Source organism: Corythoichthys intestinalis, chromosome 2 (genome assembly GCF_030265065.1).
Source record: "Corythoichthys intestinalis isolate RoL2023-P3 chromosome 2, ASM3026506v1, whole genome shotgun sequence".
In the NCBI taxonomy this organism is placed as follows: Eukaryota; Metazoa; Chordata; class Actinopteri; order Syngnathiformes; family Syngnathidae; genus Corythoichthys; species Corythoichthys intestinalis.
This window is the reverse complement of record NC_080396.1, coordinates 70,473,161-70,499,822: the sequence shown is the minus strand read 5'-3', so window position 1 is coordinate 70,499,822 and position 26,662 is coordinate 70,473,161. Positions and strand designations below refer to the sequence as shown.

Sequence of the window (26,662 nt, the reverse complement as noted above, 5' to 3'; positions counted from 1 at the left end):
TAATTAACAGGAAGTGATCCACATACGCTTAACATCAAAAGTAATCTAGAAAACCCCCAAAATCAACAAGAAGTGACCCACATAAGTGGTGACCAAAATCAATAGGAAGTGATCCAGAAATACCCAATAATCAACAGGAAGTGACCTATGAATGACCAAAGGTTTACAGGAAGTGACCCAGAAATGCCCCAAAACCAACAGGAAGTGACCTACATATGTCCAAAAAAAAAGTAATCTGGAACCCCCCAAAATCAACAAGTGGTGGTGACCAAAATTAATAGGAAGTGATCCAGAAATACACAATAATTAACAGGAAGTGACCCAAATATGCACCAAAATCATCAGGAAGTGACCAATGAACAGGTAGTGACCTGGAAATGCCCCAAAATTAACAGGAAGTGAAAAGGGAACAGGAAGTGACCCAGAAATGCCCCAAAATCAATTGGAAGTGACCCAGAAATGACCAAAAATTAACAGAAAGTGAACAGTGAACATGAAGTGACCCAGAAATGACCAAAAATCAATAGAAACCAACATGAAAATGCCCCCCCCAAAAATAGAAAGTGACACAAAAACTCCCCAAATCCAAAATGAGGCAACTTAGAATTGAAACTAAATTAACAGGAAGTGACCCACATCCTAGTACAGCGGTCTCAAACCGACTCCACAAAGGGCCGCAGTGGGTCCTGGTTTTTGTTCCAACAGATCCAGCACAAACAGTTCAACCAATGAGGTTTCTACTAACATAAGCAGCACCTGATTGCAATCAACTGATTACACTTGTAAGAAACCAGATTGGTGAAAAGGTATTTGTCTCGTTTGGTTGGAATGAAATCCAGTACCCCCTGCGGCCCTTTGAGGACCGGTTTGAGACCACTGTCCTAGTATGTCTAAAAATTAAAAGTAATCTGGAAACTCCCCCCAAAACAACAAGAAGTGACCCAGAAATGCCCCCAAAATCAACTGGACGTGACCTGAAAATGCCCCAAAATAACAGTGACACACAAATTCCCGATATTCAACATGAAGCAAATTGGAATAGAAACTAAATGAACAGGAACTGACCCAAAATCAACAGGACGTGACCCAGAAATGCCTCCAAATCAAGATGAAGTGACCTGTAAATTCCCCAGAACCAACAGGAAACAACTTACGTTCGTTTGCAAAGATTTCCGTTGGCTTTTGCAAACTTGTGTCGTTTTAGCTCAAAAGATTTTGGAGCAGAGTGTGGGAACTGCGTCAGTTTGTTTGAACATAAACACACCGACAGCCAATGGCCGCCGAGCCACAAAACCATCCGTCACGTTGTTGTCATGTAAACACACGGCAGTTATGCGCACACGGACATGTGGGAAAAAGACACACTGTAAAAAAAATATAAAAGATTAAATTACAAGTCAAGATGAATGAACAAAGTCCATTCCCAATGGATTGGACGGTTAGTGCTGTCAATGGCAGCCAATGAGTTAATTGACTCCTTCTCTGACATTCATGAAACGGCAAGCCAGTTGAACGTTGAGAATTTACAGCAATGTCAAAATTAATGGTAGACACTTCCGATTGATTTTCAAGCATGTGTGGTTGTTGGTTTTGGGTCACTTCCTGTTAATTTTGGGGCATTTACAGGTCACTTCCTATTCATTTTGGGTCACTTCCTGCTAATTTGGGGGCATTTACAGGTCATTTCCTGTTGATTTGGGTGACTTCCTGTTAATTTTGGGGCATTTACCAGTCACTTCCTGTTGATTTTGAGTCACTTCCTGCTACTTTTGGTGCATTTATAGATCACTTCCTGTTGATTTTGAGTCACTTCCTGCTACTTTTGGAGCATTCATAGGTCGCTTCTTGTTGACTTTGATCACTCCCTGCTAATTTGGGGGCGTTTATAAGTTTGTTCCTGCCGATTTGGGTCACTTTCTGTCCATTTTAGGGCATTTACAGGTAACTTCCTGTTGATTTTGAGTCACTTCCTGTTAATTTTGGGGCATTTTCAGCACATGTCCTGCTGATTTTGGTCCCTTCTTATTGATTTTGGGGCATTTATAGGTCACTTCCTGTTGGTTTCGGGTCCCTTTCTGTTAATTCTGGGGCATTTACAGGTCACTTCCTATTAATTTTGGGTCACTTCATGTTCATGTGGATGCAGTTACATGTCATTTCCTGTCGATTTTAAGTCACTTCCTGTTAATTTTGGTGGATTTATAGGTCCCGTCCTGTTGATTTTGGTCTCTTCCTATTGATTTTGGGGTATTTACAGGTCATTTTCTGTTGATTTTGGGTCACTTTCTGTTCATTTTGGGGCATTTATAGGTCGCTTCTTGTTGACTTTGATCACTTCCTGCTAATTTGGGGGCGTTTATAAGTTTGTTCCCGTTAATTTGGGTCACTTTCTGTCCATTTTAGGGCATTTACAGGTAACTTCCTGTTGATTTTGAGTCACTTCCTGTTAATTTTGGTGCATTTATAGCACACGTCCTGCTGGTTTTGGTCACTTCCTATTGATTTTGGGGCATTTATAGGTCACTTCCTGTTGGTTTCGGGTCACTTCCTGTTCATTTTGGGGCATTTACAGGTCACTTCCTACTAATTTTGGGTCACTTCATGTTCATGTGGATGCAGTTACATGTCATTTCCTGTCGATTTTAAGTCACTTCCTGTTAATTTTGGTGGATTTATAGGTCCCGTCCTGTTGATTTTGGTCTCTTCCTATTGATTTTGGGGTATTTACAGGTCATTTCCTGTTGATTTTGGGTCACTTTCTGTTCATTTTGGGGCATTTATAGGTCGCTTCTTGTTGACTTTGATCACTTCCTGCTGATTTGGGGGCGTTTATAAGTTTGTTTCCGTCGATTTGGGTCACTTTCTGTCCATTTTAGGGCATTTACAGGTAACTTCCTGTTGATTTTGAGTCACTTCCTGTTAATTTTGGGGCATTTTCAGCACATGTCCTGCTGGTTTTGGTCACTTCCTATTGATTTTGGGGCATTTATAGGTCACTTCCTGTTGGTTTCGGGTCACTTCCTGTTAATTCTGGGGCATTTACAGGTCACTTCCTATTAATTTTAGGTCACTTCATGTTCATGTGGATGCAGTTACATGTCATTTCCTGTCGATTTTAAGTCACTTCCTGTTAATTTTGGTGCATTTATAGGTCCCGTCCTGTTGATTTTGGTCTCTTCCTATTGATTTTGGGGTATTTACAGGTCATTTCCTGTTGATTTTGGGTCACTTTCTGTTCATTTTGGGGCATTTATAGGTCACGTGCTGTTTATTTTAGTCACTTCCTATTGATTTTGGGGTATTTTAGGTCACTTTCAATTGATTTTGAGTCACTTCCTGCTACTTTTGGGGTATTTATAGGTCACTTCCTGTTAATTTGCCCACTACTGTTAATTTACACGAAACGTCTTGTTACATTTGGTTAATTTCCTGTTAATTTTTGCGCTTTTACTAGTGAGTCCCTCTCGGTTTTGAGTCACTTCCTGTTATTTTGGGGTATTTATAGGTCACTTCCTGTTGATTTTGCGTTACTTCCCATTAATTGTGAGGCATTTATAGGTAATTTCCTGTTGATTTTGGTCACTTCCTATTAGTTGTGAAGCATTTATACGTCACTTCCTGTTAATTTTGGAGAATTTACAGGTCACTTCCTATTGATTTTGGGTCACTTCCTATTAATTGTGAAGCATCTATAGGTTACTTCCTGTTGATTTTGGTCACTTCCTGTTAATTTCTGAGAATTTACAGTTCACTTCCTGTTGATTTGGGTCACTTCCTGATCATTTTTGGGCATGTATTGTGGTCACTTCCTATTGATTCTGGTGTCAATTTTGAGTAACTTCTTGTTAATTTTGGGCCATTTACAGGTCACTTCTTGTTGATTTTGTGTCACTTCCTATTAATCGTGAGGCATTTATAGGTAACTTCCTATTGATTTTGGTCACTTCCTATTATTGTCGGGGTATTTATAAGTAACTTCTTATTGATTTTTAGTCACTTCCTGCTACTTTTGGGGAATTTACAGGTCTATTCCTGTTGATTTTGGGTCACTTCCTGTTAATTTTGATGCATTTTCAGGTGACAATCTTGGTAAATTTGGTTCACTATCTGTTAATTTTGAGTCATTTTCTGTTAATCTTGGGCCATTTACAGGTCACTTCCTGTTGATTTTGGTCACTTCCTATTAATTTGGGGGTATTTATAAGTCACTTCCTGTTAATTTTGGAGTATTTACAGTTCACTTCCTGTTGATTTTGGGTCACTTCCTCTTAATTGTCAGGCATTTATAAGTCACTTCCTGCTAATTTTGGAGAATTTACAGTTCACTTCCTGTTGACTTTCAGTCACTTCCTATTAATTGACAGGCTTTTATGAGTCACTCTCTGTTAATTTGGGAGAATTTACAGTTCACTTCCTATTGATTTTGGTCACTTCCTATTAATTTCGAGGTATTTATAAGTCATTTCCTGTTGATTTTGGGTCACTTCCTATTAATTTTGGCGCATTTTCTGGTAACATCTTGTTAAATTTGGTTCACTTCCTGTTAATTTAGAGCAGGGGTGCCCAATCCTGGTCCTCGAGAGCCCCTATCCAGCTTGTTTTACGTGTCTCCCTCCTTTAACACACCTGAATCAACTATCAGCTCATCAGCAAGCTCTGCAGCAGCCTGATAATGATCCTGATTGGTTGATTCAGGTGTGTTAGAGGAGGGAGACATGGAAAACAAGCTGAATAGGGGCCCTCGAGGACCTTGATTTAGAGGCTTTAACTGGTGACTCCCTCTTGATTTTTGGTTACTTCCAATTAATTTTGGGGTATTTCTCTCCTATTAATTCAGAGTCACTTTCTGTTAATTTTGGGCCTTTTACAGGTCACTTCCTGTTGATTTTACACAACTTCCTACTGATAATTGGGGCACTTCAGGTCACTTCCTGTTGATTTTGGTCACTTCCTGTTAAATTGGGGGTATTTATAAGTCACTTTCTGTTAATTTTGGAGCATTTACAGTTCACTTCCTGTTTGTTTTGGGTCACTTCTTGATAATTTTGAGGCATTTACAGGTGACGTCCTATTAATTTTGGGCCACTTCCTGATAATTTTGGGATATTTACAGGTCACTTTCTGTTGTTTTTACGTTGCTTCCTATTAATTGTGGAGAATTTATACGTCACTTTATTTTGATTTTGAGTAATTTCTTGTAAATTCTGGGACGTTCACAGGTCACTTCCTGTTGGTTTGGGGTACTTTCCTATTAATTTTGGGGCATTTATAAGTACATCTTGTTGATTTTTGTTACATCCTGTTAATTTTGGGACATTTACAGGTCACTTACTGTCTATTTTTGAGTCACTACATCGCAAGCCTTTTGAAAATCTTGCAATCTGTCACTGTTATTTCAAAGTACACGCTGGCTCCATTGACTATAATGTGATTTTTTATATACAGGACTGACACAAAATGGCCGACAATTGATAGCGGTCCTCCCGATTGGCTCACAACGCGCATTATGCATCTAGCTTGATACGCATGTGATATCTACATTGTATCACGCCCAGTCCATCTCCATTGTTTCAAAGCGTGACAAAAATGAAGAAAGCGCATCGTCAGCGTATGCTGGATTTGCAACATTTGTGACCTTCAGGTCAGCAAAGCGCTGAGCGCGGCCGATTGGCGGACTTCCTCCCCGGCCGGCTGCACACGCTCACGTTTCAAGTGACTGTCAGAGGCCAAATGCGTTGAAATCTCGGGTTTATTCAGAGAAAAGAAGAAAAAAAAAGAAGCGCGTTGCTTGAGGCCATCAAAGCACAACAGCTGTGTCACCTTCTTGTCAAGAAGTCACTTGTTTTGCCCTGACTTGTCTCACGACAACATCCATTCCATCCGTTCTGCGTAGAACAAAATAACTCACTTGCCACCATTGATGGCGCTAGATGTCCGATCCATTTGGACTGAGAGGGTCAAGTGAGCAAGAAGGAAAAACGACCTCAATCGGTGACCCACAATTGCCAAAAAATCAATAGGAACTGAACTGATATTGTCCAAAATCAAAAGGAAGGGACCCAGAAATTTCCAAATATCAAGAAAAAGTGACCAATGAGTAAGTAATGGCCTGGAAATGCCTTAAAGAGCATACGACACCAGAAAAAAAGTCTTAAATGGCATTATTATGTGAATTAGAATAATATTTTGAGACGATTCGACTATATACAACAATTTAGCAAAGCGCAGATGACGAGAAATTAGTCTTTTAATCTGCCGGTTAGCCACGCCTACAATTATAGGGCTTTAGCGTCCCCAACAGGTGGATGACGTCAGCGGTAGACTAGGCTCATCGGTTTTACTATTCAGCCCATTGAGGGGGAATTGTTCAGAACGAGGAAAACGAGACGAAGAGAGCTGCAAAATGTCATTGTTTCAGTCTCTCTACTCCCAATATTTTTACAGGATATTCTTTTTATCCAATTATTTTCCCCAATAGCTATATAAATGGCTTGAGAAGGACCAGTCAGCCCGTCGAGGGGGAACTATTCACAGTGAGGAAAACGCGACGAAGAGAGTGGCAAAATGTCATTGTTTCTGTCTCTTTACTTCAATATTTTTACAGGATATTCTTTTTATACAAGTATTTTTCCCCAATAGCTATATAAATGGCTTGAGAAGGACCAGTCAGCCCGTCGAGGGGGAACTATTCACAATGAGGAAAACGCGACGAAGAGAGCGGCAAAATGTCATTGTTTCTGTCTCTTTACTTCAATATTTTTACAGGATATTCTTTTTACCCAAGTACTTTCCCCAATTGCTAAATAAATGGCATGGTCATGACAAATAACTTGTGCTAAATGGAATATAAAATAATAAAAATTCATTTATTCAAGACGACATGGCAAAATTACTCCATAATGGTCAAAACAGTCGACTTTACCTTTACTGTCACACCTGCCGAACGATATTTTATGACACCTAAATCGGACATATGTCATTTCCCTTCCCCGGCTTCGGAGAATGTAAACAGACCAGAAGGAGTGACAGCTAGCCGACATGCTAACCCGAACCGAGGGATGTTTCAAAGTCTTCGAAGTGGAAAATCACACATAACTAGCCTGGATTATTTGACATGACGACCCGGTTGTCGAGTTTCTTTGCGGATCGGCAAACCGCCCGGCGGAGAGCAATTTACAGTTCGTTCCCTGGAGGAGGGTGGCTGGAACTGTTGTGTAGCTAACGTGCTAACAGCTAACTGCTAATGAGCGTGAGGATAGCTTTTTACATGCCTATCAATGATCAAACGTAAGTAGTCCTTTATTTAAAGGAATTTTATAGTGTTTACTTTGTAATCACTGTATTCGTATTTGACATAATACAAAACAAGATGTTTACTCACTTCCTTTTAAGTCCAATGGTCCCACAGTAAATATCCACGGTGAATGGGAACCTTTTGAAACTCCAAAAAGGCGCATACGCCTCTCCCGCATACAGAATGATTTTTCTGCAGCCGTTTGGCTGGCGTGATGCAAAAAATAAAAGTATTAATCCGCAAAATCAGCTGAATCCTTCGTCCTCATACACAACAGTACACTGTGGCGTGAAGAGGACGTCTTCTACCGTACACGTCACAGCGCCCTCCTCCTCAATGCGAGACCGAAGCCGGAAGTCACTCATTTTCCTGGCGCGGGATTCAAAAAACTAAATAAATATAGCGATCGCTTCCACACACATCCAAGCGGTCCATATCATTCAGGAGCATAAAATACCGCGTGTATTACGAAATAAACATGCTTTTTCGTGTCACAAGCACTTTAAAATTAACACGACGTGACCAGGATATAATAGAAATGATAAAAAGAAATGTCCAAGAAGTGAACCTAGAATGGGCCAAAATCTACAGAAAGTGACCCCGAAATGTCCCAAAATCAACAGGAAGGGACCAAAATACACAGGAAGTGACGCAGATATGACCCAAAACAAACAGGAAGTGACCCAGAAATACCCCAAAATCAACACACGTTGCCCACTTTACAGAAGGTGCCCTGGGAATGCCACAAAATTACACCGAAGTAACCAGGAAATGCCCAAAAATAAATAGGAGGTGATCCTACATCTAAAATCAGCAGGAAGTGACCTGCAGTGCCCTAAAACCAACAGGAAGTGACCCAGAAATGACCAAAATCAACAGGAATGACCCTTGAATGCCCCACACTGTACAGGAAGTTACCCAAAACCAACATCAAATGACCTCGAAATCCTCCAAAATTAATAGGAAGTGACACAACCTCAAAATACCCACAATCAACAGGAAGTTACCAGAATACACAGGAGGTTACCCAGAAAAGACTCGAAACAAACCGGAAGTGACCCAAAATCAACATTAAAGGACACAGAAATTCTCCAAAATCAAAAAGAAGTGACCAATAAACAAGTAGTGACCTGGAAATGCCTTAAAATGAACAGGAAGTCACCCAAAATCAGCATGAGATAACCCAGAAATGCTCCAAATTTAACAGGAAGTAACCAGGAAATGCCCGAAAATCAACAGGAAGAAATCTTTAAATACCCAAAATCAAGAGGAAGTTACCAGAATAAACAGGAAGTTGCCCAGAAAAGACTCAAAACAACCAAGAACTGACTAAAAATCAAGAAGTGACAAAGAAACGCCCAGAAACCAACTAGAAGCACCCTCAAAATACCCCAAACCAACAGGAAGTTACCAAAATACACAGGGGGTTAGAGAGATATGACTCAAAAAGAACAGGAAGTGACCCAACTTCAACATGAAATGACCTGGAAATTCTCCAAAATAAACAAAAAGTGAACTGTGAACATGTGGTGACCTGGAAATGTCTTAAAATGAATAGCAGGTGACCTTACACCTAAAATTAACTGGAGGGGACCTGAAGTACCACAAAATCAACAGGAAGTGACCCAGAAAAGACCAAATTTAACAGTAGGTGACCCAAAATCAACAAGAAGTGACACGGAAATTCCCCAAATTCAACATGAAGCAACTTGGAATTGAAACTAAATGAATAGGACAGCGGTCTCAAACCGACTCCACAAAGGGCCGCAGTGGGTCCTGGTTTTTGTTCCAACAGATCCAGCACAAACAGTTCAACCAATGAGGTTTCTACTAAAATAAGCAGCACCTGATTGCAATCAACTGATTACACTTGTAAGAAACCAGATTGGTGAAAAGGTATTTGTCTCGTTTGGTTGGAATGAAATCCAGTACCCCCTGCGGCCCTTTGAGGACCGGTTTGAGACCACTGGAATAGGAAGTCACCCAGAAAAGCTTCAAAATCAACCGGAAGTAAATGCAAACAGGAAGTGACCCAAAATCAACATGAAACGAACAGGAATTGTTTCAAAACTAACAGGAAGTGACCAGGAAATGCCCTAATATCAACAGGAAGTGACCCAAGGATGCCCCAAACTGTACCGGATGTGACCCAAAATCAACATGAGATGAACCGGAAAACCTACAAAAACAACAGGAAGTAAACTCAAATCAACAGGAAGTTTCCAAAATACACAGACCTGGAAGGGCCTTGAAATTAAGATGAAGTGACTAGGAAATGACCTAAAATCAAGAGCAAGTTACGAAAAATACTCAGGAGGTTAGCCGAAACAAACAGGAAGTGACCCAAAATCAATATGAAATGACCCAGAAATGCTCCAAAATCAACAGGAAGTGACCAATGTACAAGTGGTGACCTGGAAATGCCTTAAAATGAATAGCTGGTGATCCTACACCTAAAATCAATAGGACGTAACCTGAAGCGCCCCAAAATCAAAAGGAAGTGACCCAGAAATGACCAAAATCAACAGTAGGTGACCCAAAGTCAACAGGAAGTAACACAGAAATTCCCCAAATTCAACATGGAGCAACTTGGAATTGAAACTTAAATCAACAGGAAGTAACCACAAACAGGAATTGACCCTAAATCAACATGAAATGACAGAGAAATGCTCCAAAATGAACAGGAAGTGACCAGGAAATGCCCTAAAATTAACAGGAAGTCATCTCAAAATACCCCAAATCAACAGGAAGTTACCAGAATACACAGGAGGTTACCCAAAAAAGACTCAAAACAAATCATAAGTCACCCAAAAATCAACATGAAATGACCTGGAAATGCTCCAAAATTAACAGGAAGTCATCAGGAAATGCCCAAAAATCAACAGGAAGTAGCCTCTAAATACCCAAAATCAACAGGAAGTTACCAGAATAAAGAGGAAGTTACCTAAAAAAAAAGACTCGAAACAAACGAAGTGACCCAAAGACAACATGTAATGAGCCAGAAATGCTCCAAAATCAACAAGAATTGACCAGGAAATGCCATAAAATCAAAAGGAAGCTACCAAAAATACTCAGGAGGTTAGCCAGATATGAATGAAAACAAACAGAAGGTGACCCAAAATCAACATGAACGGACCCATAAATGCTCCAAAATCAATATAAGACGTGACAAATGAACAAGCAGTGGCCGGGAAATGCCTCAAAATGAACAGGGAGTGACCCAGAAATCCTATAATGACCCCGAAATGCTCCAAAATAAATGGAGTGACAGAAAAATGCCCCAAAATCAACAGGAAGTAACCACAAAACACCCAAAACAAACAGAAAGTGACCCCAGAATGACCCAAACTGTACAGGAAGTTACCCAAAATCAACATAGAATTAACAAGTGGTGACCTGGAAATACCTTAAAATGAACAGGAAGTGACGCAGATATGACCCAAAACAAACTGGAAGTGACCCAGAAATACTCCAAAATTCCTTCTGATTTAGGTCACTTCCAGTACATTTTGAGGCATTTCTGGGTCACTTCCTATGGATTTCAGGTCAGTTCCAGTACATATTGGGGCATTACAGGGTCACTTCCTGTTCATTTTTGGATCATTTCCTGTTAATTTTAGGGCGTTTCAGGGTCACGTCCTGTTCATTGGTCACTTCCTGTTGATTTTTAGCATTTCTGGGTCACTTCCTGTGGGTTTAAGGTCACGTTCTATTGGTTTGGGGAATTTACGCGTCACTTCCTGTTGAGTTTAGGTCACTTCCAGTACATGTTGGGGCATTCTTGGGTGACTTTCTTTACATTTTCGATCATTTCCTGTTGACTTTAGGGCTCCTGGGTCACACCTGGGTAATTGGTCACTTCCTGTGGATTTTGTGGCATTTCTGGGTGACTACCTGTGGATTTCAGGTCAGTTTCTTTTGGTATGGGGAATTTACACGTCACTTCCTGTTGATTTTAGGTCACTTCCACTACATTTTGGGGCATTCCTAGGTCACTACCTGTTCATTTTTGGGTAATTTCCTTGAAATCACAGGAAGTTTCTGAGTCACGTCCTGTTCATTGGTCACTTCCTGCTGATTTTAGGTCACTTCCGGTACATTTTGGGGCATTCCAGGGTCACTTCCTGTTCATTTTTGGGTCATGTTCTATTTTCCAGTTCATTGGTCACTTCCTGTTAATTTTGAGGCATATCTGGGTCACTTCCTGTTGATTTAAAGTTGGTTTCTTTTGGTTTTGGCAAACTTCCGGGTCACTTACAGTACATTTTGGGGCATTCCACGGTCACTTCCTGTTCATTTTTGGGTCATTTTCTGTTAATTTTAGGGCATTTCAGAGTCCCATCCTGTTCATTGGTCACTTCCTGTTGATTTTGTAGTATTTCCAGGTAACTTCCTCAGGGTTTCAGGTCAATTTCTGTTGGTTTGGGGAATTTACGCGTCACTTCCTGTTGATTTTAGGTAACTTCCAGTACATTTTGGGGCATTCTTAGGTGATTTTCTTTACATTTTGAATCCTTTCCTGTTGACTTTAAGGCTTTTCTGGGTCACATACTGTTCATTTGTCACTTCCTGTTGATTTTGTGGCATTTCTGGGTCACTTCCTAATGAATATAGGTCACTTTGTGACATTCCTGAGTCACTGTCTTTTCGTTTTTATGTCATTCCCTATTAATCAGTCATTGATTTGGGCATTTGATCTGTTCATTAGTCACTTCCCGTTGAAATTGTAGCATTTCCAGGTCACTTCCTACGGGTATCAGGTCAATTTCCTTTGGTTTTGGGAATTTTCCATCCATCCATCCATTATCTTCCGCTTATTCCGGGGTCGGGCCGCGGGGGCAGCAGCTTCAGCAGGGAAGCCCAAACTTCCTTCTCCCCAGCCACTTCAGCCAGCTCCTCCGGTGGGATTCCAAGACGTTCCCAGGCCAGCCGAGTGACATAGTCTCTCCAGCGTGTCCTGGGTCGACCCCGGGGCCTCCCGCCGGTGGGACATGCCCGGAACACCTCTCCAGGGAGGCGTCCAGGAGGCATCCGAACCAGATGCCCGAGCCACCTCAACTGGCTCCTCTCAACGCGGAGGAGTAGCGGCTCGACACCAAGCCCCTCCCAGATGACCGAGCTTCTCACCCGATCTCTAAGGGAGAGCCCGGACACCCTGCAGAGGAAACTCATTTCGGCCGCTTGTATCCGGGATCTTGTTCTTTCGGTCACGACCCACAGCTCGTGACCATAGGTGAGGGTAGGAACGTAGATCGACCGGTAAATCGAGAGCTTCGCCTTTTGGCTCAGCTCCTTCTTCACCACAACGGACCGGTGCAGAGTCCGCATCACTGCAGACGCTGCACCGATCCGCCTGTCAATCTCCCGCTCCCTCCTACCCTCACTCGTGAACAAGACCCCAAGATACTTAAACTCCTCCACTTCGGGCAGGATCTCATCCCCGACCCGGAGAGGGCATGCCACCCTTTTCTGGCTGAGGACCATGGTCTCGGATTTGGAGGTGCTGATCTTCATCCCAACCGCTTCACACTTGGCTGCAAACCGCCCCAGTGAGAGTTGTAGGTCACGGCTTGATGAAGCCAACAGCACCACATCATCTGCAAAAAGCAGAGATGAGATGCTGAGGCCACCAAACCGGACCCCCTCAACGCTTCGGCTGCGCCTAGAAATTCTGTCCATAAAAATTATGAACAAAATCGGTGACAAAGGGCAGCCTTGGCGGAGTCCAACCCTCACTGGGAACGAATTCGACTTATTGCCGGCAATGCGGACCAGACTCTGACACCGGTCGTACAGGGACCGAACAGCCCTTACCAAGGGGCTCGGTACCCCGTACTCCCGGAGCACCCTCCACAGGACTCCCCTAGGCATGCGGTCGAACGCCTTCTCCAAATCCACAAAACACATGTAGACTGGTTGAGCGAACTCCCATGCACCCTCGAGGACCCTGCCGAGGGTGTAGAGCTGGTCCACTGTTCCACGGCCGGGACGAAAACCACACTGCTCCTCCTGAATCCGAGATTCAACTTCCCGACGGACCCTCCTCTCCAGCACCCCTGAATAGACTTTACCGGGGAGGCTGAGGAGTGTGATCCCTCTATAATTGGAACACACCCTCCGGTCCCCCTTTTTAAAAAGGGGGACCACCACCCCGGTCTGCCAATCCAGAGGCACTGTCCCCGATGTCCACGCAATGTTGTAGAGGCGTGTCAGCCATGACAGCCCGACAACATCCAGAGCCTTTAGGAACTCTGGGCGGATCTCATCTACCCCCGGGGCCTTGCCACCGAGGAGCTTACCAACCACCTCAGTGACTTCAACCCCAGAGATTGAAGAGCCCCCCTCAGAGTCCCCAGACTCTGCTTCCTCAAAGGAAGGCGTGTCGGTGGAATTGAGGAGGGCTTCGAAGTATTCTCCCCACCGACTCACGACGTCCCGAGTCGAGGTCAGCAGCACACCATCTTCACTATACACAGTGTTAATGGTGCACTGCTTTCCTCTCCTCAGACGCCGGATGGTGGACCAGAATTTCCTCGAAGCCGTCCGGAAGTCGTTTTCCATGGCCTCACCGAACTCCTCCCATGTCCGAGTTTTTGCCTCGGCGACCGCCGAAGCCGCAGTCCGCTTGGTCAGCCGGTACCTGTCAGCTGCCTCCAGAGTCCCACAGGCCAAAAAGGCCCGATAGGCCTCCTTCTTCAGCTTGACGGCATCCCTTACCCCAGGTGTCCACCAGCGGGTTCGGGGATTGCCGCCACGACAGGCACCAACCACCTTACGGCCACAGCTCCGATCGGCCGCCTCAACAATGGAGGTGCGGAACATGGTCCACTCGGACTCAATGTCCCCCACCTCCCCCGGGACAAGGGAGAAGTTCTGCCGGAGGTGGGTGTTGAAGCCCTTTCTGACAGGGGATTCTGCCAGACGTTCCCAGCAGACCCTCACAATACGTTTGGGCCTGCCAGGTCTGACCAGCATCTTCCCCCACCATCGGAGCCAACACACCACCAGGTGGTGATCAGTTGACAGCTCCGCCCCTCTCTTCACCCGAGTGTCCAAAACATGCGGCCGCAAGTCCGATGACACGATCACAAAGTCGATCATCGAACTGCGGCCTAGGGTGTCCTGGTGCCAAGTGCACATATGGACACCCTTATGTTTGAACATGGTGTTCGTTATGGACAATCCGTGACGAGCACAGAAGTCCAATAACAGAACACCGCTCGGGTTCTGATCGGGGGGGCCGTTCCTCCCAATCACGCCCCTCCAGGTCTCACTGTCATTGCCCACGTGAGCGTTGAAGTCCCCCAGCAGAACGAGGGAGTCCCCAGAGGGGGCACTCTCCAGCACACCCTCCAAGGACTCCAAAAAGGGTGGGTACTCTGAACTGCTGTTTGGTGCATAAGCACAAACAACAGTCAGGACCCGTCCCCCCACCCGAAGGCGGAGGGAGGCTACCCTCTCGTCTACTGGGGAAAACCCCGGCGTACAGGCACCAAGCCGGGGGGCAATAAGTATGCCCACACCTGCTCGGCGCCTCTCACCGTGGGCAACTCCAGAGTGGAAGAGGGTCCAACCCCTCTCGAGAGGACTGGTATCGGAACCCAAACTGTGTGTGGAGGAGAGTCCAACTATATCTAGTTGGAACTTCTCTGCCTCACACACCAGCTCGGGCTCCTTCCCCGCCAGAGAGGTGACATTCCATGTCCCAAGAGTTAGCTTCTGTAGCCGGGGGTCGGACCGCCAAGGCCCCCGCCTTTGGCTGCCGCCCAAATTGCTACGCACCCGACCCCTTTGGCCCTTCCCACAGGTGGTGAGCCCATGGGATGGCGGACCCACGTTGCCTTTTCGGGCTGTGCCCGGCCGGACCCCATGGGAAAAGGCCCGGCCACCAGACGCTCGCCTTCGAGCCCCACCCCCAGGCCTGGCTCCAGAGGAGGGCCCCGGTAACCCGCGTCCGGGCAAGGAAAACTTGGATCCTGTAATTTTCTCCATCATAAGGGGTCTTGTGAGCCATTCTTTGTCTGGCCCCTCACCTAGGACCTGTTTGCCATGGGTGACCCTGCCAGGGGCTTAAAGCCCCCAGACAACATAGCTCCTAGGATCATTGGGACACGCAAACCCCTCCACCACGATAAGGTGATGACTCAAGGAGGGGTTTGGGAATTTCACTTTGTGTTAATTTTTGGTCACTTCCTGTACATTTTGGATAATTTCCTGTTGATTGTACGATGTTTCGTACGTTCGATGGTCGTTTCCTGTTCATTGGTCAGCTCCTGTTGATTTGCTGGTATTTCCAAGCCACTTCCTATTGATTTTAGGTAACTTCCTGTTCATTTCTGGGTCATTTCCTGTTTATTGCAAGGCGTTTCTGGGTCATTTCCCTTGGATTTCAGGTCAATTTCTATTGGTTTGGGGGATTTAGATCACTTCCAGTACATTTTGGTGCATTCTTGGGTGACTTTCTTAACATTTTTGGAAATGTTCCTGTTGATTTTAGAGTATTCCTTCTGATTTAGGTCACTTCCAGTACATTCTGGCTCACTTCCTATGGATTTCAGGTCAGTTTATTTGCTTTTGGAACCTTACAGGACACTTCTAGTATATTTTGGGGCATTCCAGGGTCACTTTCAGTTCGTTTAGGTATGTTTCCTTGCATTCATAGGGCGTTACATTTTGGACTATTTCCTGTTGACTTTAGGGCCTTTTTGGATATCGTCCTGTTCGTTGGTCACTTCCTGTTGATTTTGTGGTATTTTCGAGCCGCTTCCTACTGATTTTAGGTCACTTCTGGTTAATTTTGAGGCATTTCTGGGTCACTTCCTTTGGATTTCAGGTCAGTATCTTTGGTTTTGGGAACTTCCAGGACACTTCCAGTACATATTGGGGCATTTCAGGGTCAGTCACTGTTTATTTTGAATAATTTCTTGTAAATTTTAGGGCTTTTTTGGGTCACGTCCTGTTCATTGGTCACTTCCTGTTGATTTTGTGGTATTTTCGGGCCACTTCCTGCTGAATTTAGGTCACTTCCGGAACATTTTGGAGCATTCGAGGGTCTCTGTTCATTTTTGGGTAGTTTTCTATTAGGGCGTTTTTCCTTTTCATTGGTCACTTCCTGTTAATTTTGAGGCATGTCTGGGTCACTTCCTGTGGATTTCAGATTCGTTTCTTTTGGTTCTGGCGAACTTAGAGGTCACTTCCAGTACATTTTTGGGCATTCCAGGGTCACTTCCTGTTCATTTTTGGGTCATTTGCTGTTATTCTTATGAAGTTTCTGGGTCACGTCCTGTTCATTGGTCACTTCCTGTTGAGTTTGTAGCATTTCTGAGTCACTTCCTGTGGATTTCAGGTCAATTTCTGTTGATTTAGGGAATTTTCGTGTCACTTCCTGTTGATTTTAGGTCACTTCCAGTACATTTCGAATCATTTCCTGCCTAATTAAGGGCTTTTCTGGGTTACATCCAGTTCACTGGTCACTTACTGTTGATTTTGCGGTATTTCCGGGCTACTTCCTGCTGATATTAGGACACTTCCGGTTAATTTTAAGGCCTTTTTGGGTCACTTCCTATGGATTTCAGGTCAGTTTCTTTGGTTTTGGTAACTTACAGGATACTTCCAGTACATTTTTGGGGCATTTCAGAGTCATTTCCTGTTTATTTTATGTTAATTTCTTGTTAATTTTAGGGCTTTTCTGGGTAACGTCCTGTTCATCGGTCACTTCCTGTTCAGTTTGTGGCATTCAGGGTCACTTCCTGTTGATTTTGGAGCATTTTGGGTCACTCTGTAAATGAATTAATATTTTTTGGGTGAAAAAAACCCCTGCTAAAAATCCAGTTAGCTGTGATCTGGTCAAGGTCAAACTGAAGCTTGTCTTTTCCTCTCTGCTCGTATTACTTCTGCCAGACAAGGCGTCCGTCCGTCTGTCTTTTCGTCTGTCCTCCAGGCGAGAAAAAGAGGATCAGTGTCACTCCTGCCAGTCAAGAAGAAAAGACTAGACGTGCGCCGTCCTCTGACTGGTTAGCGACGCCGTCCGTCGGCGCTTATCTGGCCAGAAAGCGCTGTCCGCCTGGCAATCCTTCCTTCGCGCGGTCATCGCCGTCTCACGTTCGCTTAAGAGGATTGCGGTGTGGTGATTAAGTGATGCGTAATTGCTAATCTCCTGCCTGAGACCATGAGGTCTTATCGTGAAGAATGTGCTTGCACTCTTAACTGATTGGCTGTCATCGACAGCGATTGGCGTCCAATTCATTTTAACTGGGACGGGCGAATGAATGAATGAATGTTTAGCTTCAATTAAAGGCCGCTTCCTGTTGATTTTTGGGCTTTTACACATCATTTCCTGTTGATTTTGGGACATTTACGGGTCACTTCCCGTTGTTTTATGGTCACTCTCTGTTGATTTATCTTCAATTCCAAGATACTTCCTCTTGATTTTAGGTCACTTCCTGTTAATTTGGACTGGAGGTACTTACAGTTCACTTTCTGTTGATTTTGGCTCACTTCCTGTTGAGTTTTGTGCATTCATAGGTCACTTCCTGAAGATTTAATTTCAATTTTGAGCCACTTCCTGTTGATTTAGCTTCAATTACAGGTCACTTCCTGTTGTTTGCTTCACTTACTATCGATTTTTGGGCATTCGTAGGTAACTTCCTGATCATTTTGGGTCACTTTCTATTCATTAAGCTTGAATTAAAGGCCACTTCCTGTTGATATAGATTCAATTCCAGGTCACATCTTGTTATTTTCTGGTCACTTCGTGTTGATTTTGCTTCATTTACTATTGATTTTTAGGCATTCTCGGGTAACTTCCTGATCATTTTCGGTCATTTTCTATTGATTTAGCTTGAATTAAAAGGTCACTTCCTGTTGATGTAGCTTGAATTCTTGGGCACTTCCTGTCGATTTTTGTCTCTTTGGTCGTTGATTTAGGTCACTTACCACTGAATTCTAGTGATTCTCAGCTCACTTCCTGGTCATTTTGGTTTACTTCCTATTGATATAGATTGAATTCCAAGTCACGCCTTGTTAATTTCTGGTAACTTCCTCTTGAATTAGCTTAAATTCCAGGTCACTTCCTGTTGATTGTGCATCACTTATTATTGATTTTTAAAACACTTCTTGATCATCTTGGGTCACTTTCTATTGATTTAGCTTGAATTAAAGACCACTTCCTGTGGATATAGATTCAATTCCAGGTCACTTCTTTTTAATGTCTGGCCACTTCCTGTTGATTTTGCAAAACTTACTATCGATTATGAGGCTTTCCTAGGTAACTTCATGATCATTTTGGGTCACTTTCTATTGATTTAGCTTAAATTAAAGGTCACTTCCTATTGATTTAGCTTCAATCTCAGGTCACTTCCTGTCGATTTTGTTCACTTTGGTCATTGATTCGGGTCACTTCCATTCGATGTTTTGGTATTCCCAGGTCACTTCCTGTTGGTTTTGGGTCACTTCTTGTTAATTTAGATTCAATTCCAGGTTACTTCCTGTTAATTTCTGGTCACTTCCTATTGATTTTGGGGCATTTCTTGGTCACCTTTCTGATCGTTCCGGGTCACTTACTGTTGATCTTGGGCATTCCTCTGTCACTTTCTGATCATTTTGGGTCATTTCCTGTTGACTTAGCTTCAATTCCATGTCACTTCCTGTTAAATTTGACCCACTTCCTAGTTTTCAATGCTGATGTTTCAGTTCTTTTGCACCCTCTCAGTCCAAATGTACATCCAGCGCCGTCAATGGCACCCAATGAGTTCAATAAAATAAATATTCTTCGTTAACGTGACAATCGAATCTGAATATTTACATTTACGTTTTAATACTTGGATACTCTTCCATACTTTTACCAACCCCAGCCTTCACATGATGTCGACTCACGTAATATTTCAAGCGTCCAAATGCGCTCCCGCTTTGTTTGTTTGGCAAGCGGTCTGCGATAATTGCGTTACGCAAGCGTGGCTCGCTCACGCTGACTTGTTCCTGCTTATTCAGACATATGAATCGCGCCAGCTCATTTGCCGCTAGTGCTTCTTCCTTCGGCCCGCTGAGACAAATAGCGCCGTTAGGCTCACATTCCGCCTGACAAAACTCATCAATATTCAGCCAAATTCACCCTCAGCCAAGACGACCGGTTAAGAAGACGTCAAATATCAAGTAGACTCACGTCAAGTTGGATTCCTCGTGCCGTCTCGCCCGGCTAATGGAAGCGACTAATTGGCTTAGTGAGAGAAACGCAATCCTCTCTTGTGTAAGAAATACATTTAACCCCTGAAACGCATGTGAAACTCATTGACATGAAACAGCTTTTGGTCACTTTTAATTTTTGCGGCATTTTCAGGTCATTTCCTGTTGATTTTGGGTAACTTGTTTTAATTTTGGGGCATTTACGAGACATTTCCTGTTGATTTGGGGTCACTTCCTGTTTTGGGGGCATTCCTAGGCCACTTCCTGTTGACTATGGGTCAGTTCCGGTCAATTTTGAAGCATTTACAGGTCACTTTCTGTTTATTTTGGGGAATTTACAGGCCATTTCTTGTTGATGTTCAGTCACTTTTGTTAATTTTGGAGAAACTGCGAGAACGAAAAGGGGCATTTGGTATGTGGCAAAATAGATTTTGCCATGTGGCTTTTTTTTTTGCTATGTGGCAATGTGTATTTTGGCATGTGGCATTTTTTTATATGTGGCAAAATGGATTTTGGTATGTGGCATTTTTTGTATGTGGCAAAATGGATTTTGCCATGTGGCTTTTTTTTTGCTATGTGGCAATGTGTATTTTGGCATGTGGCATTTTTTTATATGTGGCAAAATGGATTTTGGTATGTGGCATTTTTTGTATGTGGCAAAATGGATTTTGATATGTGGCATTTTTGGGGGGGAATTTTGCAAAATTGATTTTGATATGTGAAATTTTTTTGTAAATGGCAAAATGGATTTTGGTAAGTGGCATTTTTTTGCCATTTGGCAAAGCGTATTTTGACATGTGGCATTTTTTTAGTATGTGGCAAAATGGATTTTTTGGCATGTGGCATTTTTTTGGTATGTGGCAAAATGGATTTTGGTATGGGGCAAAAATAATTTTGGTATCTGGCATTTTGTTGCCATGTGGCAAAATGTATTTTGGCATGTGGCATTTTTTTTTGTATGTGGCAAAATGGATTTTAGTATGTGGCATTTTTTTTGCCATGTGGCAAAATGTATTTTGGCATGTGGCATTTTTTTTGCCATGTGGCATTTTATTTTTGTATGTGGCAAAATGGATTTTGGTATGTGGCATTTTTTGGGGGGGTTGTGGCAAAATTGATTTTGATATGTGAGATTTTTTTGTATGTGGCAAAATGGATTTTGATAAGTGGCATTTTTTTTGCCATATGGCATTTTTTTTGTATGTGGCAAAATGGATTTTGGTATGTGGCATTTTTTTGTATGTGGAAAAATGGATTTTGATATGTGGCATTTTTTGGGGGGGATGGCAAAATTGATTTTGATATGTGAGATTTTTTGTATGTGGCAAAATGGATTTTGGTAAGTGGCATTTGTTTGTACATGGCAAAATGGATTTTGGTAAGTGGCATTTTTTTGCCATTTGGCAAAATGGATTTTTTTGGCACGTGGCATTTTTTTTGTATGTGGCAAAATGGATTTTAGTATGTGGCATTTTTTTTGCCATGTGGCAAAATGTATTTTGGCATGTGGCATTTTTTTTGCCATGTGGCATTTTATTTTTGTATGTGGCAAAATGGATTTTGGTATGTGGCATTTTTTGGGGGGGTTGTGGCAAAATTGATTTTGATATGTGAGATTTTTTTGTATGTGGCAAAATGGATTTTGATAAGTGACATTTTTTTTGCCATATGGCATTTTTTTTGTATGTGGCAAAATGGATTTTGGTATGTGGCATTTTTTTGTATGTGGAAAAATGGATTTTGATATGTGGCATTTTTTGGGGGGGATGGCAAAATTGATTTTGATATGTGAGATTTTTTGTATGTGGCAAAATGGATTTTGGTAAGTGGCATTTGTTTGTACATGGCAAAATGGATTTTGGTAAGTGGCATTTTTTTGCCATTTGGCAAAATGGATTTTTTTGGCACGTGGCATTTTTTTTGGTATGTGGCAAAATGGATTTTGGAATGTGGCAAAATTGATTTTGGTATCTGGCATTTTGTTGCCATGTGGCAAAATGTATTTTGGCACGTGGCATTTTTTTGGTATGTAGCAAAATGGCTTTTGGTATGTGGCAAATTTTTTGCCATGTGGCAAAATGGATTTTGGCATGTGGCAGATTTGTGTGTGTGTGTGTGTGGGGGGGGGGGGTTACAGCATTTTTACAGGCCACGCACATCCATGCCATTGACGGCTATGCACGTCCAAATTTTCTATTGATTTCAAATGGTAGAAAAAGATGTGTGTCTTTGCTTTTTGACCATACACTCACCATTACAGCACATTGACATTCAACTGGCCCCCATTGACGGCTGTGAACATCCTAATTTTTTATTTATTCTAAGTGGCAGAAAAAATGTCACTTACCAAAACCCTTTTTGCTACATACCCCCAAAAATCCTACATGGCAAAAAAATGCCACATGCCAAAATACATTTTGCCAAATGACAAAAAAATGCCACATGCCAAAATCCATTTTGCCACATACGCAAAAAAATGCCACATGGCCAAAAAATGCCACTTGCCAAAATACATTTTGCCACTTGGCAAAAATAAATGCCACTTGCCAAAATGCAATTTGCCAAATGGGAAAAAAATGCCACATGCCAAAATCCATTTTACCACATACAAAAAGAAATGCAACATGGAAAAAAATACCACATTCCAAAATCCCATTTTAAAGCTGTAATTGAAGTAATTTCATAACATGGCAAATAGGGTCACAATTAAAGTAATTAAACATTGTCCAACAAATAAAGCATGAAAAAAATAATTTATATGTTGTATATTTGACAAAATAATCGCGTTTCCGAAGTTCGAGCCTGAAAGGGGACGAACCCGGAAGTGATACGTCACACCGGGAACGCGATGGCACCTCCATACATACGGCCGCCACACAAAGCCCTTCAAACAATGCTTCAAACAGCGATATAAGTGATAGATCAAGCGCAAGTGAGGAGACCCAAGTTTTTGAAGAGTTGGAGGAAGAGGAGGAGGTTGGAATTTTATGTTGGATCGTACATGTATTAGCCAGACGCTAATCAGGATGCAAACAATGTGCCCAGACTACCTGACATCGAATGGAGACAAGGCCCATCGAGATTACAAGATTGGTAAGATATAGGCTGTTATTATTTTCACGATTTGAAGATGCAGGCATTTGCACATAATTTTATGTTTTTGTCTATCTGATGCTGATGACATTGTTTAAAAAAGTAATAATCAGACTGCATGTTCATTTTGGCAGATCCGGCAGCGCTCATGCATATAAAATAATAATATAAAAACGTTGGGGGGGGGGGGGGGGGATGAGCCGTTGATGGCTTTCTCCACTTTATTGTGGCAACAATAAGAAAACAAAATAATAGCGGACTGCCGCCACATTCGACCGCGAAGTTTTGCTTGTCGCTCATCTCCGCCTCGCCTCGTACGACTACCAGCTACTACTACTTCCAGTCCCAGCGTCTCTTAAACAGATCATGCATAGTGTCTTGTTATGAGCGTTTTGTTGACAAAGGTATCGAACACACGACGTGCTTACAACTTTGTTTCTTTATTAACACATGAAGCTAACAGTAGCTGGGGCTTTCGGCAGTAAGTGGCGTCTAATGGCGTGGGGAAATGTAGTTTTTTTCACACAAGTGAACGGATTACATAGCACCACTTCAGTGTTGTCCCGAGACTACATCTCCCATGATTCACTGCGTGACTTGAGCCGGTCTCTGATTCGCTGCGAGATTGACTCAATGCCAACACGCTCGCTGTCACCTGTCAGCGGCTCTCGCGAAACATAAACTAGAAGCTCTGGGAGGTCGCATTTCACAGCATTCTGCCGTGGTCCTCCTCACCAGTTTTTTGCTCGCCATTCACTCTCGTTTGCATTTGATCGCTAGTCCATACACTCCCGCTTTTTCGGTGAGGTCTTTTGTGTTTATTCGTTATTGGATCGTTTTTGTTCACCACTGTAAATAAGAGCACTGAAGCAATAGGTGTAAGTCGCCAATTCTGTTCAACCCGTTTTCTCCTGTTTTGTTTAGCGTAAGAAGCTAGGTTAGTGGCAGTCTTTTCTTTGTTCTTTTTCATGATCAGGGTTTAGTTAGCGGGTGGGGTTCAAGTGTAGATTCCTTTTGTTTTGTTGTTTTGGCCTGGGCTTACCCTGAAGCCGCGCTTCATTCACATTTTGTACATATTCATTGCGAGTTTGTTGTGTAAATATATTTGTGCCACTTGTGAAAATGTGTGGCTCGTTTTATGTTACGCCCTTTGCGAGCCGTCCTTGGGACGTAACACTAGCGAACACAACAACAACTATGCCACGACTATTGCCACGAGTTGGCTTTCGGCTAACGTCGCTAGCTTCTTCTGTACATTCCACAACAGTTGGCAGCTCTGCTTTGACGAAGTCATCAGTCATCGATCCAAAAATCACACTTACTTTTTGGCAAATACTTGATCATAAGCAGACCAGTTAAGGAAGCAGGCATCTTCGAAGTGTTTGCAGTAGAGAAGGCTACTCGATGATGGCGTGAAATTCATTCGCTTCGTGCGAACGAAAGATGTCCATTTACGTGCCCTGCTATCCTTTGGCCACTCATACAACTTTTCGTTTGAGTGACAACAAAACATCGCCACACACCGCCGTGGCATCTTACTGAGAAGCAATGCAACAAACAATACTGTTCTATGGCGGACTTCCCTCGCACTTCCCGGTGTGACGTAATTTCCGAAGATTTCCGAAGATTGCCGAAGAAAAGCATTTTCGTTGTCAAGGGCGTTACTATGGGTTAAACAAAGAATCTGGAAGGGTTGCATTAAAAAAAATAATGAAAATATGCTTATAATTTTTCAGCCATTGATATTATTCAAAAACATGGTTGGCCAACCTTAGTTCACATTTCCCCTTTAAAGCATTTACAGGTCACTTCTTCTGATTTGGGTTCACTTCCTGTATTTTGGGGCATTTACAGGTCACTTTCTGTTGATTTTGGGCCACTTCTGTTTTTTGGGGGGGGGGCATTTACGGGTCACTTCCTGTTGATTTAAAAGATTTTACAGGTCAATTCTTGTTGATTTTGGGTCACTTTTGTTTATTTTGGGGTATTTACAGGTCATTGCCTGTTATTGTTGAGTCACCTCTGTTAATTTTGGGGCATTTACAGGTCATTTCCTGTTGAGCTTGTGTCACTTCCTGTTAATTTTGGGGCATTCGTAGGTCACTTCCTGTTGAATTTGGGTCACTTCCTGTTGATTTTAAAGCATTTACAGGATGCTTCTTGTTGATTTGTGGTCATTTACTGTTTTGGGGGGCATTTACAGGTCACTTTCTGTTGATTTTTGGCCACTTCTGTTAATTTGGGGGGGCGTTTACTGGTCACTTCCTGTTGATTTTGGGTCACTTTCTGTTGATTTTATAGCATTAACAGGTCAATTCTTGTTGATTTTGACTCATTCCTAGATCACTTCATGTTGAATTTGGGTCACTTCCTGTTGATTTTAAAGCATTTACAACTCACTTCTTGTTGATTTGGGTTCACTTTCTGCATTTTGGAGCATTTACATGTAACTTTTTGTTGATTTTGGGTCACTTCCTGTTGATTTTAAAGTGTTAACAGTTCAATTCTTGTTGATTTAGGGTCACTTCTGTTAAAATTGGTGCATTCCTAGGTCACTTCCTGTTGATTTTGGGTCACTTTCTGTTAATTTTGAAGCATCTACAGGTCACTTCCTGCATTTTGGAGCATTTACAGGTCACTTTCTGTTGATTTTGGGTCACTTTCTGTTGATTTTAAAGCATTTACAACTTACTTCTTGTTGATTTGGGTTCACTTCCTCCATTTTGGAGCATTTACATGTCACTTTTTGTTGATTTTGGGTCACTTCCTGTTGATTTTAAAGCATTACCAGGCAAATTCTTGTTAATTTAAGGTCACTTCTGTTAATTTTGGGGCATTCCTAGCTCACTTCCTGTTGATTTTAAAGCATTTACAGGTCTGTCCTTGATGTCATGTTGATGGTGAGTCAGTTCTGTTAATTTTGGGGCATTTACAGGTCATTTCCAGTTGATTTTGGGTCACTTCATGTTAATTTTGAGGCATTCGTAGCTCATTTCCTGCTGAATTTGGGTCGCTTCCTTTTGACTTTAAGGCATTTACAGGTCACTTCTTGTTGATTTGGGTTCACTTCCTGCATTTTGGAGCATTTACAGGTCACTTTCTGTTGATTTTGGGTCACTTCCTGTTGATTTTAAAGCATTAACAGGTCAATTCTTGTTGATTTTGGGTCACTTCTGTTAATTTTGGGGTATTTACAGGTCTGTCTTTGTTAATTTTGGGCCACTTTAGTTAATTTTGGGGCATTCCGAGGGTCATTTCCTGTGGATTTCGGGTCACTTCCTGTTGATTTTAAAGCATTTACAGGTCGATTCTTATTGGCCTTGGGTCACATTTTGTTAATTTTGGGGCATTCATAGGTTACTTCCTGTTGATTTTGAAGTATTTACACGTCACTTTGTGTTGATTTTGGGGCATTTACTGATCACTTCTTATTATTTAGGGGGCATTTACAGGTGATATCCTGTAGGAGGTGACCCTTAAATCATCAAAAATGGATCTAGGATAGCCCTGTATATGCCCCAAAATTTAGCAAGAGGCAGAGACCCAAACAAAAATCAACAGATGTGACAAAAATAGGGATAAATAGTAAGTGACCCACAAATGCCCCAAAATCAAGATGTTACCTCCAGGAGAATTCCTTTTTATTTACTCATTGTCTGCCATTGACAGCACCAGAAATGGCTGGTAGAGGCTGGCAGTGAATGAACATTGGACATCTCCTCGTGTTAAACCCATTTCAACAGATGACGACAGAAGCATGAAAAGACCTTTCGTCGCCCCTACCAACGTCACAGAAGGGAACCCCGAGATTGATCCACACGGGCCTGATTTTCCCGCCAAAATGTCACACTAAAGCCGCTCGCCTGCTTTAGAACGGAAAGTAGGCCACGTGCAAAGTGGACATCGCTGGCAGATTTAAAAATAAAAGATTAAATGCTCAAACATACACGACACACTCAGCCACGGGAGCGCGCTGACGCTCACTAGCCGGCCGCGGCATGGATAAACTGACGACCAGTAAAATGCAATGAAAAATCCATGTAAAAAAAAATCATAATAACAATTTTCTCGAATTGGCACAAACTTAACAGGAAG

At 42.6% G+C, this 26,662-nt stretch overlaps 1 protein-coding gene across 3 annotated transcripts in view; it reads right to left on the bottom strand.

The window, feature by feature from the left end:
- The window catches only part of LOC130907147 (membrane-associated guanylate kinase, WW and PDZ domain-containing protein 3), a 148,605-nt gene that overhangs the window by 106,539 nt on the left and 15,404 nt on the right, over positions 1-26,662 (bottom strand). The window contains exon 1 of one of the 3 annotated variants that reach the window (XM_057821981.1): positions 1,155-1,578. The exons of the other annotated variants lie outside the window; for them this stretch is intronic. Coding sequence (XP_057677964.1) covers positions 1,155-1,297 — 143 coding nt within the window. The 5' untranslated portion in view covers positions 1,298-1,578. Of the gene's footprint in view, positions 1-1,154; positions 1,579-26,662 lie in introns of those variants that run through there. 3 annotated transcript variants of the gene reach the window in all.